Source organism: Triticum dicoccoides, chromosome 2A (genome assembly GCF_002162155.2).
Source record: "Triticum dicoccoides isolate Atlit2015 ecotype Zavitan chromosome 2A, WEW_v2.0, whole genome shotgun sequence".
Taxonomy (NCBI): domain Eukaryota; kingdom Viridiplantae; phylum Streptophyta; class Magnoliopsida; order Poales; family Poaceae; genus Triticum; species Triticum dicoccoides.
This window is the reverse complement of record NC_041382.1, coordinates 404905852-404919550: the sequence shown is the minus strand read 5'-3', so window position 1 is coordinate 404919550 and position 13699 is coordinate 404905852. Positions and strand designations below refer to the sequence as shown.

The following is a 13699-nucleotide window of genomic DNA, read 5'->3' as shown; positions in this document are numbered from 1 at the left end:
GACCATCTATAAAGCTCGGCTTGTCGCTAAGGGTTATCGACAAGTTTAAGGGGTTGACTACGATGAGACTTTCTCACCCGTAGCGAAGCTGAAGTCCGTCCGAATCATGTAGCAATTGCCGCATTCTATGATTATGAGATATGGAAAATGGACGTCAAAATGGCATTCCTTAATGGTTTCCTTAAGGAAGAATTGTATATGATGCAGTCGGAAGGTTTTGTCGATCCTAAGAATGCTGACAAGGTGTGCAAGCTCCAACGCTCGATCTATGGGCTGGTGCAAGCATCTCGGAGTTGGAACATTCGTTTTGATGAGATGATCAAAGCGTTTGGGTTTACGCAGACTTATGGAGAAGCCTGCATTTACAAGAAAGTGAGTGGGAGCTCTGTAGCATTTCTCATATTGTATGTGGATGACATACTGTTGATGGGAAATGATATAGAATTCTTGGAAAGCATAAAGGCCTACTTGAACAAGTGTTTTTCAATGAAGGATCTTGGAGAAGCTGCTTACATATTAGGCATCAAGATCTATAGAGATAGATCGAGACAGCTCATTGGTCTTTCACAGAGTACGTACCTTGACAAGATATTGAAGAAGTTCAATATGGATCAGTCAAAGAAGGGGTTCTTGCCTGTATTGCAAGGTACGAGATTGAGCACGGCTCAATGCCCGACCACGGCAGAAGATAGAGAAAAGATGAGTGCCGTCCCCTATGCCTCGGCCATAGGGTCTATCATGTATGCTATGCTGTGTACCAGACCTGATGTAAACCTTGTCGTAAGTTTTGTAGGAAGGTACCAAAGTAATTCCGGCATGGAACACTGGACAGCGATCAAGAATATCCTGAAGTACCTGAAGAGGACTAAGGATATGTTTCTCGTTTATGGAGGTGACGAAGAGCTCGTCGTAAAGGGTTACGTCGATGCTAGCTTCGACACGGATCTGGATGACTCTAAGTCACAAACCGGATACGTGTATATTTTGAATGGTGGGGCAGTAAGCTGGTGCAGTTGCAAGCAAAGCGTTGTGGCAGGATCTACCTGTGAAGCGGAGTACATGGCAGCCTCGGAGGCAGCACAAGAAGCAATCTGGGTGAAGGAGTTCATTACCGACCTAGGAGTCATACCCAATGCGCCGGGCCCGATGACTCTCTTATGTGATAACACTGGAGCTATTGCCCTTGCCAAGGGGCCCAGGTTTCACAGGAAGACCAGGCATATCAAGCGTCGCTTCAATTCCATTCGTGAAAGTGTTCAAAATGGAGACATAGATATTTGTAAAGTACATACGGACCTGAATGTGGCAGATCCGTTGACTAAACCTCTCCCTAGAGCAAAACATGATCAACACCAGAACTGCATGGGTGTTCGATTCATCACAATGTAACTAGACTATTGACTCTAGTGCGAGTGGGAGACTGTTGGAAATATGCCCTAGAGGAAATAATAAAATGGTTATTATTATGTTTCTTTGTTCGTGATAATTGTCTATTGTTCATGCTATAATTGTGTTATCCGGAAATCGTAATACATGTGTGAATACATAGACCACAATACGTGCCTAGTGAGCCTCTAGTTGACTAGCTCGTTGATCAAAAGATAGTCATGGTTTCCTGACTATGGACATTGGATGTCATTGATAACGGGATCACATCATTAGGAGAATGATGTGATGGACAAGACCCAATCCTAAGCATAGCTCAAAGATCGTGTAGTTCGTTTGCTATAGCTTTTCCGAATGTCAAGTATCATTTCCTTAGACCATGAGATTGTGCAACTCCCGGATACCGTAGGAGTGCTTTGGGTGTACCAAACGTCACAACGTAACTGGGTGACTATAAAGGTGCACTGCGGGTATCTCCGAAAGTGTCTGTTGGGTTGACACGAATCAAGACTGGGATTTGTCACTCCGTATGATGGAGAGGTATCTCTGGGCCCACTCGGTAATGCATCATCGTAATGAGCTCAATGTGACCAAGTGGTTGATCACGGGATCATGCATTACGGTACGAGTAAAGTGACTTGCCAGTAACGAGATTGAACGAGGTATTGGGATACCGACGATCGAGTCTCGGGCAAGTAACGTACCGATTGACAAAGGGAATTGTATACGGGATTGATTGAATCCTCGACATCATGGTTCATCCAATGAGATCATCGAGGAGCATTTGGGAGCTAACATGGGTATCCAGATCCCGCTGTTGGTTATTGACCGGAGAGTCGTCTCGGTCATGTCTGCATGTCTCCCAAACCCGTAGGGTCTACACACTTAAGGTTCGTTGACGCTAGGGTTGTTGAGATATTAGTATACGGTAACCCGAAAGTTGTTCGGAGTCCCGTATGAGATCACGGACGTCACGAGGAGTTCCGGAATGGTCCGGAGGTGAAGATTTATATATAGGAAGTCAAGTTTCGGGCATCGGAAAAGTTTCGGGGGTAATCGGTATTGTACCGGGACCACCGGAAGGGTCCCAGGGGTCCACCGGGTGGGGCCACCTATCCCGGAGGGCCCCATGGGCTGAAGTGGGAGGGGAACCAGCCCCTAGTGGGCTGGTGCACCCCCCATGGGCCTCCCCTGCGCCTAGGGTTGGAAACCCTAGGGGTGGGGGCGCCCCACTTGGCTTGGGGGGCACTCCACCCCCTTGGCCGCCGCCCCCCCCTTGGAGATTGCATCTCCTAGAGACGGCGCCCCCCTAGGGGACCTATATATAGTGGGGGGAGGGAGGGCAGCCGCACCCTAGCCCCTGGCGCCTCCCTCTCCCTCCCGTGACACTTCTCCCTCTTCCTGAACTTGGCGAAGCCCTGCCGAGATCACCGTTGCTTCCACCACCACGCCGTCGTGCTGCTGGATCTTCATCAACCTCTCCTTCCCCCTTGCTGGATCAAGTTGGAGGAGACATCTTCCCAACCGTACGTGTGTTGAACGCGGAGGTGTCGTCCGTTCGGCGCTAGGTCATCGGTGATTAGGATCACGACGAGTACGACTCCATCAACCCCGTTCTCTTGAATGCTTCTGCTCGCGATCTACAAAGGTATGTAGATGCACTCCCCTCTCCCTCGTTGCTAGATGACTCCATATATTGATCTTGGTGATGCATAGAAAATTTTAAAATTCTGCTACGTTCCCCAACATCTCCGGCCCGCCCAGGATGAAAAGCCCATTTTCTGTCATGATTTTTTGTCATAGAAGTAGGAGCCCACCACATCTATGATGATACGGGGTTTTGTCACAATTATCATCATAGAAGTGTCATATGTATGACAGAAAAAATTTCGTTCGGCCCAAAATGTCACGGATGTGTCTTTTTTTTGTAGTGTTGCCCCCTCTAGTTTATCATCCGTCTAGTTTCCGTTGTGCTTGGTGAAGCCCTGTGGAGATTGTTCTTTACCACCACCGTCACCACGTTGTCGTGCTGCCAGAACTCACCAACTACTTCGCCCCTCTTGCTGGATCGAGAATGAGAGGACGTCACCGACCTGAACGTGTGTTGAACGCAGAGGTGCCGTATGTTTGGTACTTGATCGGGACAGATCGTGAAGGTGGATGACTACATCAACCGTGTTGATAAACGCTTTCTCTTAGCAATATTCAAGGGTATGAAGATGCTCTCCCCCTCTCGTAGCTATGCATATCCATGGATAGATCTTGCGTGTGCATAGAAATTTTTTGTTTTCCATACAACGTTACCCAACAATTTTATCAACTACAAAGAACTGAGAAGAAAAATAATACTATGATAATGTGTATGGTCCGATATAAGTTATGACTACATAATCTTGACTATTTTCTCTCCACATTGTTACCTTGACTAATATCAGGAGTCAACAACTTTTCTTGGTGTTGGTTGTTGGAAAGAGAAGCGTAAAGAAAGAAATAAAGAAAAGAAGAAAGGGTGAAGGAAGGGATGGTGCAAGTATGCTTGTCCATTTGTTCATAACTCTCATCGTTTCCTTCAAAGAAGACAAAAACTCTCATAGTATAATTCCAAACAAAAAGAGTAAAGGAAGTTTCCAAGAAAGGGTTGTTAGCTTTGCAAGTGTGGGCCGCAATAGCTTCTCTTCCATGTATTGGACACTGTCATGTTGGGGTCCGCGCCACACATGAGCACAACCCTAAAGTGTATATCTTCTTTGCATGCCACCACAAAAAAACAAAAGGAAAATGACAAAATAGGCCAGCAAGTTCTCCTCCGTGTGTTGGACACTATCATGTTGGGGGTCGTGTGGCATGTGAGCGCAGCCCCCAAGTGTATATCTCCTCTGCATGCCATCACAAAAGAATAAGAGGCCAGGCAGAGCCCTTAAAAAGACAAAATAGGCAAGCAGGTCTTTTCCTTTCTTTTGAGAGTGAGGAATCCAGGCGAGCAAGTTGGCGCAGCATTTGACAGGTGGGTCCCCAGGTGTTGGCATAGGGTCCATTTGGTGTGCTTCGAGCATCACGTGTTGTGCAGTGGGGCCGATCTTCCAACTGAGCAAGATAGGCACCGCTCTGGACCAAGTCCATGACGTTATGTCCATCGGAAACCCTATATCCACACGTTGTCATTCATAGATGATGAGCCATGGTGACGTAGTTTTTGGTCTTTCTTGTTGAATGGAGAAAAGAAAGTTATAAGTAAGGACAACTCCAACAAGATTATATCAAATAAATAGTATCAAATGTTCATAGATATATAGACGTGTTTATGGACAGTGGGTATGGCATCGGCCATTCAATCGTGGGCATCACATGCCCGACTCGGTTAAATGTTTTAAACACAAACACGGACAAAATTCATGATAAAACGGATGAAATTTGTTATATTTTGATATATTTACAATAAAAAGGACAAATTTTAACAACTTCAAACTAATTGTGACCTAAACTAAGCAACGTATCGGACCGTGACCTCGTAGGCATGGTTGTCTTGACTAACTCTATCGACGTCCGCGCCACCATCCTCGTCGCCACCGGGGATGTCGTCGTCGTCCTTCCAATGGTGGAAAGCCCTCTAGGCGTCGTGGCATCCCTGCCCAACATTCGCATCACATTCGTCACTCGGCTCCTTTCGCCTGGCGTAGATGCTCAGTCGCCTCCGTCTAGTGTCGACAGTAGGCCATGGACTCTGCCATGCGGCGTCCGCCCTTCCCTTGGAGCCTGGCAAAGCACTCAGACTCGGACAACCCAGTTGGAGGAACTGGTTATTGACACAATGCCGGCAGCGAGGGGTGGTATGCTTGGTAATCCTGGAACGATCCAGGACCCAGACCTCCACGAGCGCGGGGCCCGTGAGGACCCATGCTGACGTGACGTATGACTGCGCGAACGCCGCCATGTGTGCCGCGTTGCACTACTCTCTGCCTCCGCGAGGCATTTCTTGGCCACCCAGGAGGACGCGCTGTCACTGAGGTAGTAATGGAGGCTTGCCATGTATTTGAGGGTTTTTAAAAGTTCAAAATAAAGACTTGCCATGGTTTAGAGAATAAAATGTGTACAAGTTTCCAAGATTTGTATAAGTAAATTTTAGAAGTTGTCATGTGACCATTGTGAACTTTCTAAATTTTGTAATGATTTTAGAAAAAAGAAAATTTCTAGATTTGCCATGTGACTAGTACACAGTATTCCTACATTTGCCATGATATAGATAGATTTTTTTCTTCTAAACTTTCCATGTGAGAGTGCAAAGATTATCTAAATTTACCATGAATTAGAGAAAATTTCTACAATTTGCCTCACATGTGCAGTTGCAATGACGTGTGTATACGTGCCATGGGGGGTCTCTAATTGCATACTACATAAAAAACAATTTGCCACGGAAATAACTTTGTTGTTACAAGAACTGTTTGCCATCTATACAAACTAACAAAACAGAAAAGTTTGTACAAAACCTATATGGAAACAATTTACTAAAATTTGCCATCCAAACAACAAAGTGTGAAGAATATGGTAAAAGGTATTTGTTAGAGTAATGGCGACTATCTATAGGCACATAAAAAAGCATGACACTCAAGGCAAAATTTCAAAATTTTCCAATAACTCATGGCAAATTTATGCAGGCATGTTGCAAATTAGAAATTTTGGTGTTCCTAAATCTTGGAAAGTGTAGGGATTCTGTCCTCTAAATAATGTCAATTTTTGAAAAATGTTAATATTGGTCACATGAAAAATGTAGAATTTTTTTATGAACGAAGGCAAGGTTGGAAAGATTGTAAAAAAAAATTGCATGCCCAATTTAGACAATTTAATTTCCTAAAATCATGGAAAATTAAAAAAATGTGACAATGGAATGGCAAAGCTTAAAAAAACATGGAATGGATAAATATGTAATGGCCACATGGCAAATGTAGTTGTACATCAAGGCAAGTCTATTTGTTTGTATGAAAACCCTTGAAAATATTGCAAACATGGAAATTTTGAAAAAAAAATGTTGTAACTTATATCATGACAACTTTAGAAAAAAAATCATTTTCTCAGGCATGGCAATTTTAGAAAAAGTTTGCAATAGACACATCAAAAATTTAGAATGTTTTTCTGTCCATACATGTTGGCAAGCTCAGAAATTGTTGTGGTGTTTCGCATGACAATTTTTTATTTTCTTATGTTTCCGAACATAATGGAAAATTTGCCATCCTAAGTTATGTGGAGCTATCATGACCATATACTAAAAAAATCATCAAAACGACAGAGTTTGATGAGGCGAGTATTATTATTCCCAAAAGCCTAGAGTTAGAGTTCGAAAAGTTGACATCCTAAGTTATGTGGAGCTACCATCACCGTATACTAAAATTTGCCATAAAAACAGTAGGAGTGTGATGAAAAATCGCTAAAGTAATGGCAACTATCCATATGTACATGAAAAGGCATGGCACTCAATGCAAAATTAGGAATTTGTTCTTTAACTCATGGAAATTTTATACACAAACATAGAAAATTTAGAAAAAATTGTGTTCCTAAATCATGATAAATTTAGTGATTTTGTCCTTTAAAGCATGGAAAATTTTGCAAAATGTTATATTGGTCATATGACAAATATAGAATAAACATTCTGATGACTGAAGGCCATGTTAGAAAAAAAATGTAAAAAATCGCAAGGCAAATTTACACAATTGAATTTCCTAAAGTCCTGGCGATTGAGAAAAATTGTAACAGTGACATGGCATTGTTTGTAGGTTTTTGTTTTATAAAACATTGCAGTTTGTAGGGAATAGAATGTAATGGTCACATGGCAAAATGTAGTTGTACATCAAGGCAAAGTGTATTGTTTGTATAAAAAATCTGAAAAACCATGTAAACATGGAAAAAATTTAAAAAATGTTATACACATCATGGCAACTTTAGAAAAAAAATTTGTTTCCTAAGACATTGCAATATAGAGAAAGTTTGCAATGGCCGCATGGCAAATTTAGAATGTTTTTGCTGGCGTACATGATGACAAATTCAGAAAAATGTTGTGATGCTTCACATGACAATTCTAGGTATTACTTTTTTCACATGGTAGCAAATTCAAAAATTGTATGCTATGTTTCCATGGCAGATTCAGAAAAAAAAATTGCCATGTAGATAATGGTAAATGAACCTAATAGTGGCCATAACTTAACCATTTAAGTTGGCACACACCATATGAGCAAAAAAATTGTGTTTGTGAATTGGAGGAGCTAGACATCCAGATGGTTGTGGTTTATGCGAAATTCATCTCTAAAATAAACTAAAAAGACAGGGGGGATTGGGTTCATACCTGCACTACCCGCACGAGCGGCTCACCCTCCCGAGACCACTCCCCTGCGGAACCGGATCCTCTAACATCCTCAAGGGATGTCACGTAAGCTACAGTAACCGTGACCACTCCCCAAGGGAAGTTGACATGGGGTCCGTCTTCACGAACAGTTTCTGCACCTCCCAAAAAAAAAAAAGAACAGTTCCTGCACGGCGGCCTCCATGACGTCGAGTGTGTTGATGCTAATCTATCCTGAAAACGAAATTGTATTCTTCTCTTTTTTTTTGTCCTCTTGATCGCTATTGCTCAAACATGCATTTAGAAACGATCCCAAGTTTCCAGACACATCGCACTTCCGCTCGGGTCGAGGCGCTCAAATTCTCTCAATTTGCTTGACCTTTCAATTTTTCTAATGTTGAGTGAATGAAATGACATTCTCCCTGGTCTGATTTATAGACCAGCAGTGAAACCGATTCTTTTCTTCTTTTTTTTGCGGGAAAGTGAAACCGATTCTTGTACGCGACCAACAATAATTTCCATTAAATCAGGTGCATGCTCTCGATTTTTCTTTTGCATGAAATCAAGTGCATGCTTCAGAGTTGGAAAGACATGGTTCAACCGGTGTGCATGCTTCAGATTTGTTTTTTAATCATGCATGCTTCGGATTCTAGGAAAGACGTTATTCAATTGTTTAGACGAAGAGATTGATTTTCTAAAGAAAGAGAAGATTGATTTTCTAAAGAAAGAGATGATTGATTTTGAGGCGAACCTGATTGCTGCCCTAGTCGTTGCAAGCTGCCAATCTGTGCATGCTTGCACTTCCTCCCATCGATGGCGCCGATGCGCTTCAGCGACTTGTGTGTCCGCCGGCGCGTTTCGCGTTTGGCTCTGGTTGTCGCAGAGCGAAAGATGGAGCAGTTCACACCGTGGGCGTCGCCGAGGCTACCGTTGTGATCATGTGCATCTCCATGTAGGGAGGTCGAGGCCATGCCGTCGTGCCTTGAGTTGGATGACGTCGTTGCTGCCACGATGAACGTTCGGCTGGCGTGCCAAGAGGCCACGATCTCGCCGCTAGTGCACGTTGCTTGCTACCGCTACGGTGCAGCATGAAGGTCCATGTCTATGGCATTCGTCGAGGATGCTAGCCGCCACCGCTGCTCTCCAAGTATGTTGGCAGCCGCGAATCAACGACCTGGTGGGTGGACACTGGCATCCTCAGCCAACCAATTCTCGCATTTATCCTGAATTTATTTTAGGCTCCTCGTGACTTCATAAAATCTTAAAATAATATGTCGGCTCAATCTTTCAGAAATGCTCAAAGGGATAGGTGTGTTTGTGTGTGTTTATAAGGGTGATTGTGTGAGCGTATATATGAGCGCTTGCCTCTGTACTGTGTTCAAAAAAAAGTATGTTGCCAACCAACCTGTGATCACAGTTTTAAGGCGTCGCAAGAGACGCGAGACCAGCAACATCGTGCTAATTCCGCTCACTTGGATGCCGATCTTTGGTATTCTATTAATGTTGTTGCGTGGGAAGACTACTTTTTTTTGTTGACTGTTGTTTTTATGATAGCTAATCTGTCTTGCCGACTAGTGGGAAAACTGGCTTTTATTACGTGTGTGCATAGGAAAGTTTACGTCGTATGCGTCAGGAAGTTTGCGTTGGAAAAAACATAAGAAGCTTTTGTGTGGACAAAAGCTTTGTTGCGCGTTTTATACAGAAAAGAAGTCTACATTTCACTCTCAAATGTGGCCAGAGGACAAATAACCCCGTGAACTCCAATTTGGTATAATTTTGACCCTAAAATCTTTAAAACCAAATAAATTTCCCCCTTAGCCGATTTTGGTTCGATATAAACCGGTTTTGGGACACTGCTAATTAACGTGGCACGGCTTTATGATGGGTATTGAGAGTTATGCCTGCTGACATGGCTTGGTTGCACCGGACCGGTTGAATGCATCGAACCCTCCTCTTTCCAGTCGGGTTGCCTCCTCTGCTTCCTTCTGCTCGTCGTCGCCGTCAAGGGCAAAACCGCCACATCCATGTAGGTGATGTGAACCCGACTACCCATCTCTTTGTATGTTTCGCTGATGATTTAGGGATTTCAGGGCACGTGAGGAAGGGGTTTGCTGGAGGGGGGTTGGGGGTTTGTCGTTGTCCATCTGCTCGGCTGCATGCTGCTCCCACGCACCTCCCTCACTGGTTGGCTCACTGGTTGCTGCTCTGGTGTTTGAGCCTCTGGCGGTGATGTTTCAGCCGGCAGTGAGGTTTGTAGCTTCGGTGCTGGCTTTGGCTTTTTTATGGCGGCCACCCCATCTCTCATCACCTTCAGCCAGCCCCTGTCATCTCCTTGTATCTCAATACACTCCACTTCTACAAAATCACAGTACTTATCGGTACAAAGCCTGAACTGATAGTGATATGGCAGAGTATATGAACCCGGCGAAGCAAAGTACAGTTCACATATATATATATCAAGGCAACTAACCCCATTTTTATCCGATTTTTAGCCTTGGACCGGCATTTGACGCATGTCATGTGCACCCTGATCACTATCTTTTGTTTAGAGAAGCAGAGCATACTTGTTTCAGTGACAAATGTTTATCCGGTTTTGAGGATTTTAAGGTGTAAATCGTACTCCCTCCGGCCCTTTTACTTTGCATATAAAAATTGTCTGAAGTTAAACTTCATAAAGTTTGACCATATTTATATGAAAATATATTAACATCTACAATGCTAAATTTATACAACATGAAAACTAAAGTCATGACGTATCTAATATTGTTGATCTCACATTCTAAATATTGATATTTTTTCTATAAACTTGGTCAAAGTTTACGAGGCTTGACTTCAGATAAATCTTATATGCAAATTAAAAAGGACCGGAAGGAGTACAAATTCGAGTTTAAGGGGCTATTCGTCTGCCACGCCAGGGGTGAAATATATACTTCTTTCTTTTATGCAGGCATTGCCAAGGGATGCCCTACTACTGGCTGAGGCTTCAAGATAACAGGCACACCAAAACAGTTTACACGCCAGCCCACATGCGCCAGCTGGCCCAATAGTGAAGCAGCACGCATGGCGTAGGCCACTGACAATATATAGGAGTACTTTGTCTCAAGAAAACAAAAATATGAGTACTTATAAACACGGCACACTTTAGTCGATTATTCGGCCAAAGCGCCACGTGCACCGATGAACAGTAAATGCAGAAGGAAAAACTTTTTCTTTTCCCTCAAAGATGCTCTAGTGTGAGAGTGCCATGTGCACTGGATGAACAGTAAATTAAAAAAAAATGGCATTTTTTGGCATAGAAGATGCTTAGGTGCGTTAGGGTGTGCAATTTTTCATGGCAAAATGACATTGAAGGAAGTCTCGACAAAAAAAAAATCTGCTCCAAACAGTGTTTTTTTAAGTTTCTCTCACAATTTTTTTTCTCAAGAGCTCCTCAAATGTCATTTCGCCACAAAATTTTCCACATTCAAGCATCTCTGATGCCAAAAATATCAGATTATTTTGAATTATTTTGCTATTTTATTTGAATTTACTGTTCATGATCTGCACCTGGGCACCGAATAACGGACAACTGACAACTTCTTTTTTTTGTTTCTAAATGAACAACATTCACACATAGCCCATCCAATATTCAACAACACTTTTGGCAGCAGAGACGAATGTACGTTTGCGAATTTCTATTTTCTCCTTCACTCGTCTTCGTCGTCGCTTTCAAAAACAACGCCCTTCCGGCGATGAACAGTCGCAGCCTGTTTCCTCGGCGGGGAATCCTCGTCCGAGTCCACCTCCCTGCGCCTTTGGCTCCCGCCCACTGCTGACTCTCTCTTCCGCTTTGGTTCCTGCACAACCAGTTCCAGTTTGATTAACATTATTACCATCTTTCCTCCATTGAGTAGTCAGACGGCCATGACTGAATGACAGGTTAAATGGAAATCATGGTCTTCCTTCTGTTCTGGTTACCATCTCACTCTCAGATCAACGCGGCAGCAGAGCGAAAGAAAATTATCTACAAAGTCTGACATCTAAAATTTCAATTCAAATTGGTGACCGTATTCCTAATGTCAGAGTTACAAGCAATCTTGTGTTTGCCTGCTATTGAACTACCTAATTCTTTACCGTGTATGCCAGGTAAGAGGACCTGACTCTTGCTAAATTGGATGGTTACTGCAGTTTACCACACCACCTACTTTGTAAAAGGAAAACTGGAGTTTGAGGCAGTGGCATCTTACCTGGATTCCTTCATCTGACATAGGCTCCGGGTCTTCCTCATATTCATCCTCCTCGTCCAGCTCTTCCCTTCCACCGGTGGGCGAGTGCTCAATGTCCTCGCCTTCAGTTTCATACTCTGACTCCTCCCTTTCACTCTCAGAGTACTCCTGGCGTCTCGCCGGGCGAGAAGGAGGGAAGGATGGTTTGCGAGGAACACCTCTGCTCATATTCGACTGAGAATGTGCACAGAATACATGTAAGCATTGACAGTAATAAATTTGTTCAAATGAGAATGCATCTTTGCCCAGTTATCCACCTTCTTTGCGTTAATTATACGCCTTTCACCTAGTGCTTCAGCCTCCAAGTCATCCTCAAAACGACCACGAGATGCCATTCGCCGAGAGCTGTAGTGGTTGTCAGTCTCCTCATCCTGCCAAAAGTATATGTTCAATGAATTCTTGCCACATTCCGCTACTACCCGGAAGAGCGGAGCTAGTAACACACAAGAACAACATTCATGTCCCAAGACACAGTAGTCACCCACAGCCCACAAATACAACCTCACTTATTGTCATGTTCAATCTAAGAAAAAGTTATCCAGGCAAGTAAATCAGCACAGCACTTCATACTCTCTAGTCTTACAAAAACAGCTACTGAGCATGTATCTCCAGATCCCATGGCAACATGACACTATCAGAATAAAATTACCCACCTAGGCAAGAATTGCATATGTACACTCAAGAAGGTAACCCAAAGAGTTGGAGTAAACTAGGGAAGCATGAAATGAATTTCATACAGAACTAAACTTCCCATAGTATGACCTAGAGTAAGCTTTAATAAGTTCACACTAGATCTGTGATTAAAATATAAAAGAAATATACAATTAGATCTAAATGATTGGTGATTGTTAAATGACATTTACTAGTGTAGATCAAGAGAAACTGTGCTTACACTGTATATCATTTATTCCTAAAACTAACACTGTATATACCAGAATAGCTAGTTGTACCATAATCTTCTTAATTGGCAAAAGGCAGGGAAACAACAACCCACCTCATCTAATGCATCTTCCAAAAACCCTGGAGAAAGCTGCCTTCTTTGCCTGGCAGGTTGTGTGTATTTGTGGTTCACCTTTTCTCGTTTGCGTTGAAGAATTGAATGAGCTCTAATACTTTGGCCCTCAGCCTGCATAATTACTATGTCAGTGAAAAAGGAAAAACTTTGCTGAAAATGCATACAAAATCGGTTTTGGTGGGGGAAAACGGAAAAAGAGGTCAGCAATAAACACGATTAATATGCCTCCAGAATGGGACAAGAATCACAATTTATTGTTGCACCTTCATAAATGGCAACTTCACTTGATTTGATGTTTGGAGTGTTGGCTGTACTGTGTCACACTGAACGCTATGGACAATTCAGGGTGTTCAATACTTCAAATACGGTCAGACTCAACCTGTTGAATCCATTACTCATTTTCTCTTCGTACTGGTTTCGCCAACGTGGTTGGGGCTAGTTAAGGAAATGAACTACGGCCATATTCATCGGTTTCCATAGCTTGTATCCAAACCGGGTTGAGAACCCCTAACCATAATCATCAGATTACATCGAATCATGAGTACAAGAACTTCTAGACCCTACCCTTAGATTAGTTAGGCTAGGCTGACACTTACTGAATGGAACAAGAAACACAGAGAAGAACTTCTGAACCAGTCAAGCTCAAACTCTACAAAACAAAACGGGTTTATTAATGTTGACTTATGTGTTGGTATGTATGCAATG

General features: G+C 43.0%; 2 protein-coding genes across 2 annotated transcripts in view; both read right to left on the bottom strand.

The window, feature by feature from the left end:
* Positions 1–3798: 3798 nt before the first annotated feature.
* On the bottom strand, positions 3799–8784 carry LOC119359407. The gene is made up of 2 exons (XM_037625612.1): positions 8466–8784; positions 3799–4528 (listed from the first exon to the last, which is right to left on the bottom strand). The coding sequence occupies exons 1-2, from the start codon at positions 8683–8685 to the stop codon at positions 4116–4118; spliced, it is 633 nt and encodes a 210-aa protein (XP_037481509.1). The 5' UTR covers positions 8686–8784; the 3' UTR covers positions 3799–4115.
* Positions 8785–11207: 2423 nt separating this feature from the next.
* The window catches only part of LOC119354705 (protein LEO1 homolog), a 7545-nt gene continuing 5053 nt past the window's right edge, over positions 11208–13699 (bottom strand). Inside the window, exons 8-11 of the mRNA XM_037621447.1 lie at positions 12974–13105; positions 12237–12350; positions 11941–12153; positions 11208–11550 (exon numbers count right to left, since the gene is read on the bottom strand). Of these exons, the coding sequence (XP_037477344.1) occupies positions 11401–11550; positions 11941–12153; positions 12237–12350; positions 12974–13105 (609 nt within the window). The 3' untranslated portion in view covers positions 11208–11400. The remainder of the gene's footprint in view (positions 11551–11940; positions 12154–12236; positions 12351–12973; positions 13106–13699) is intronic.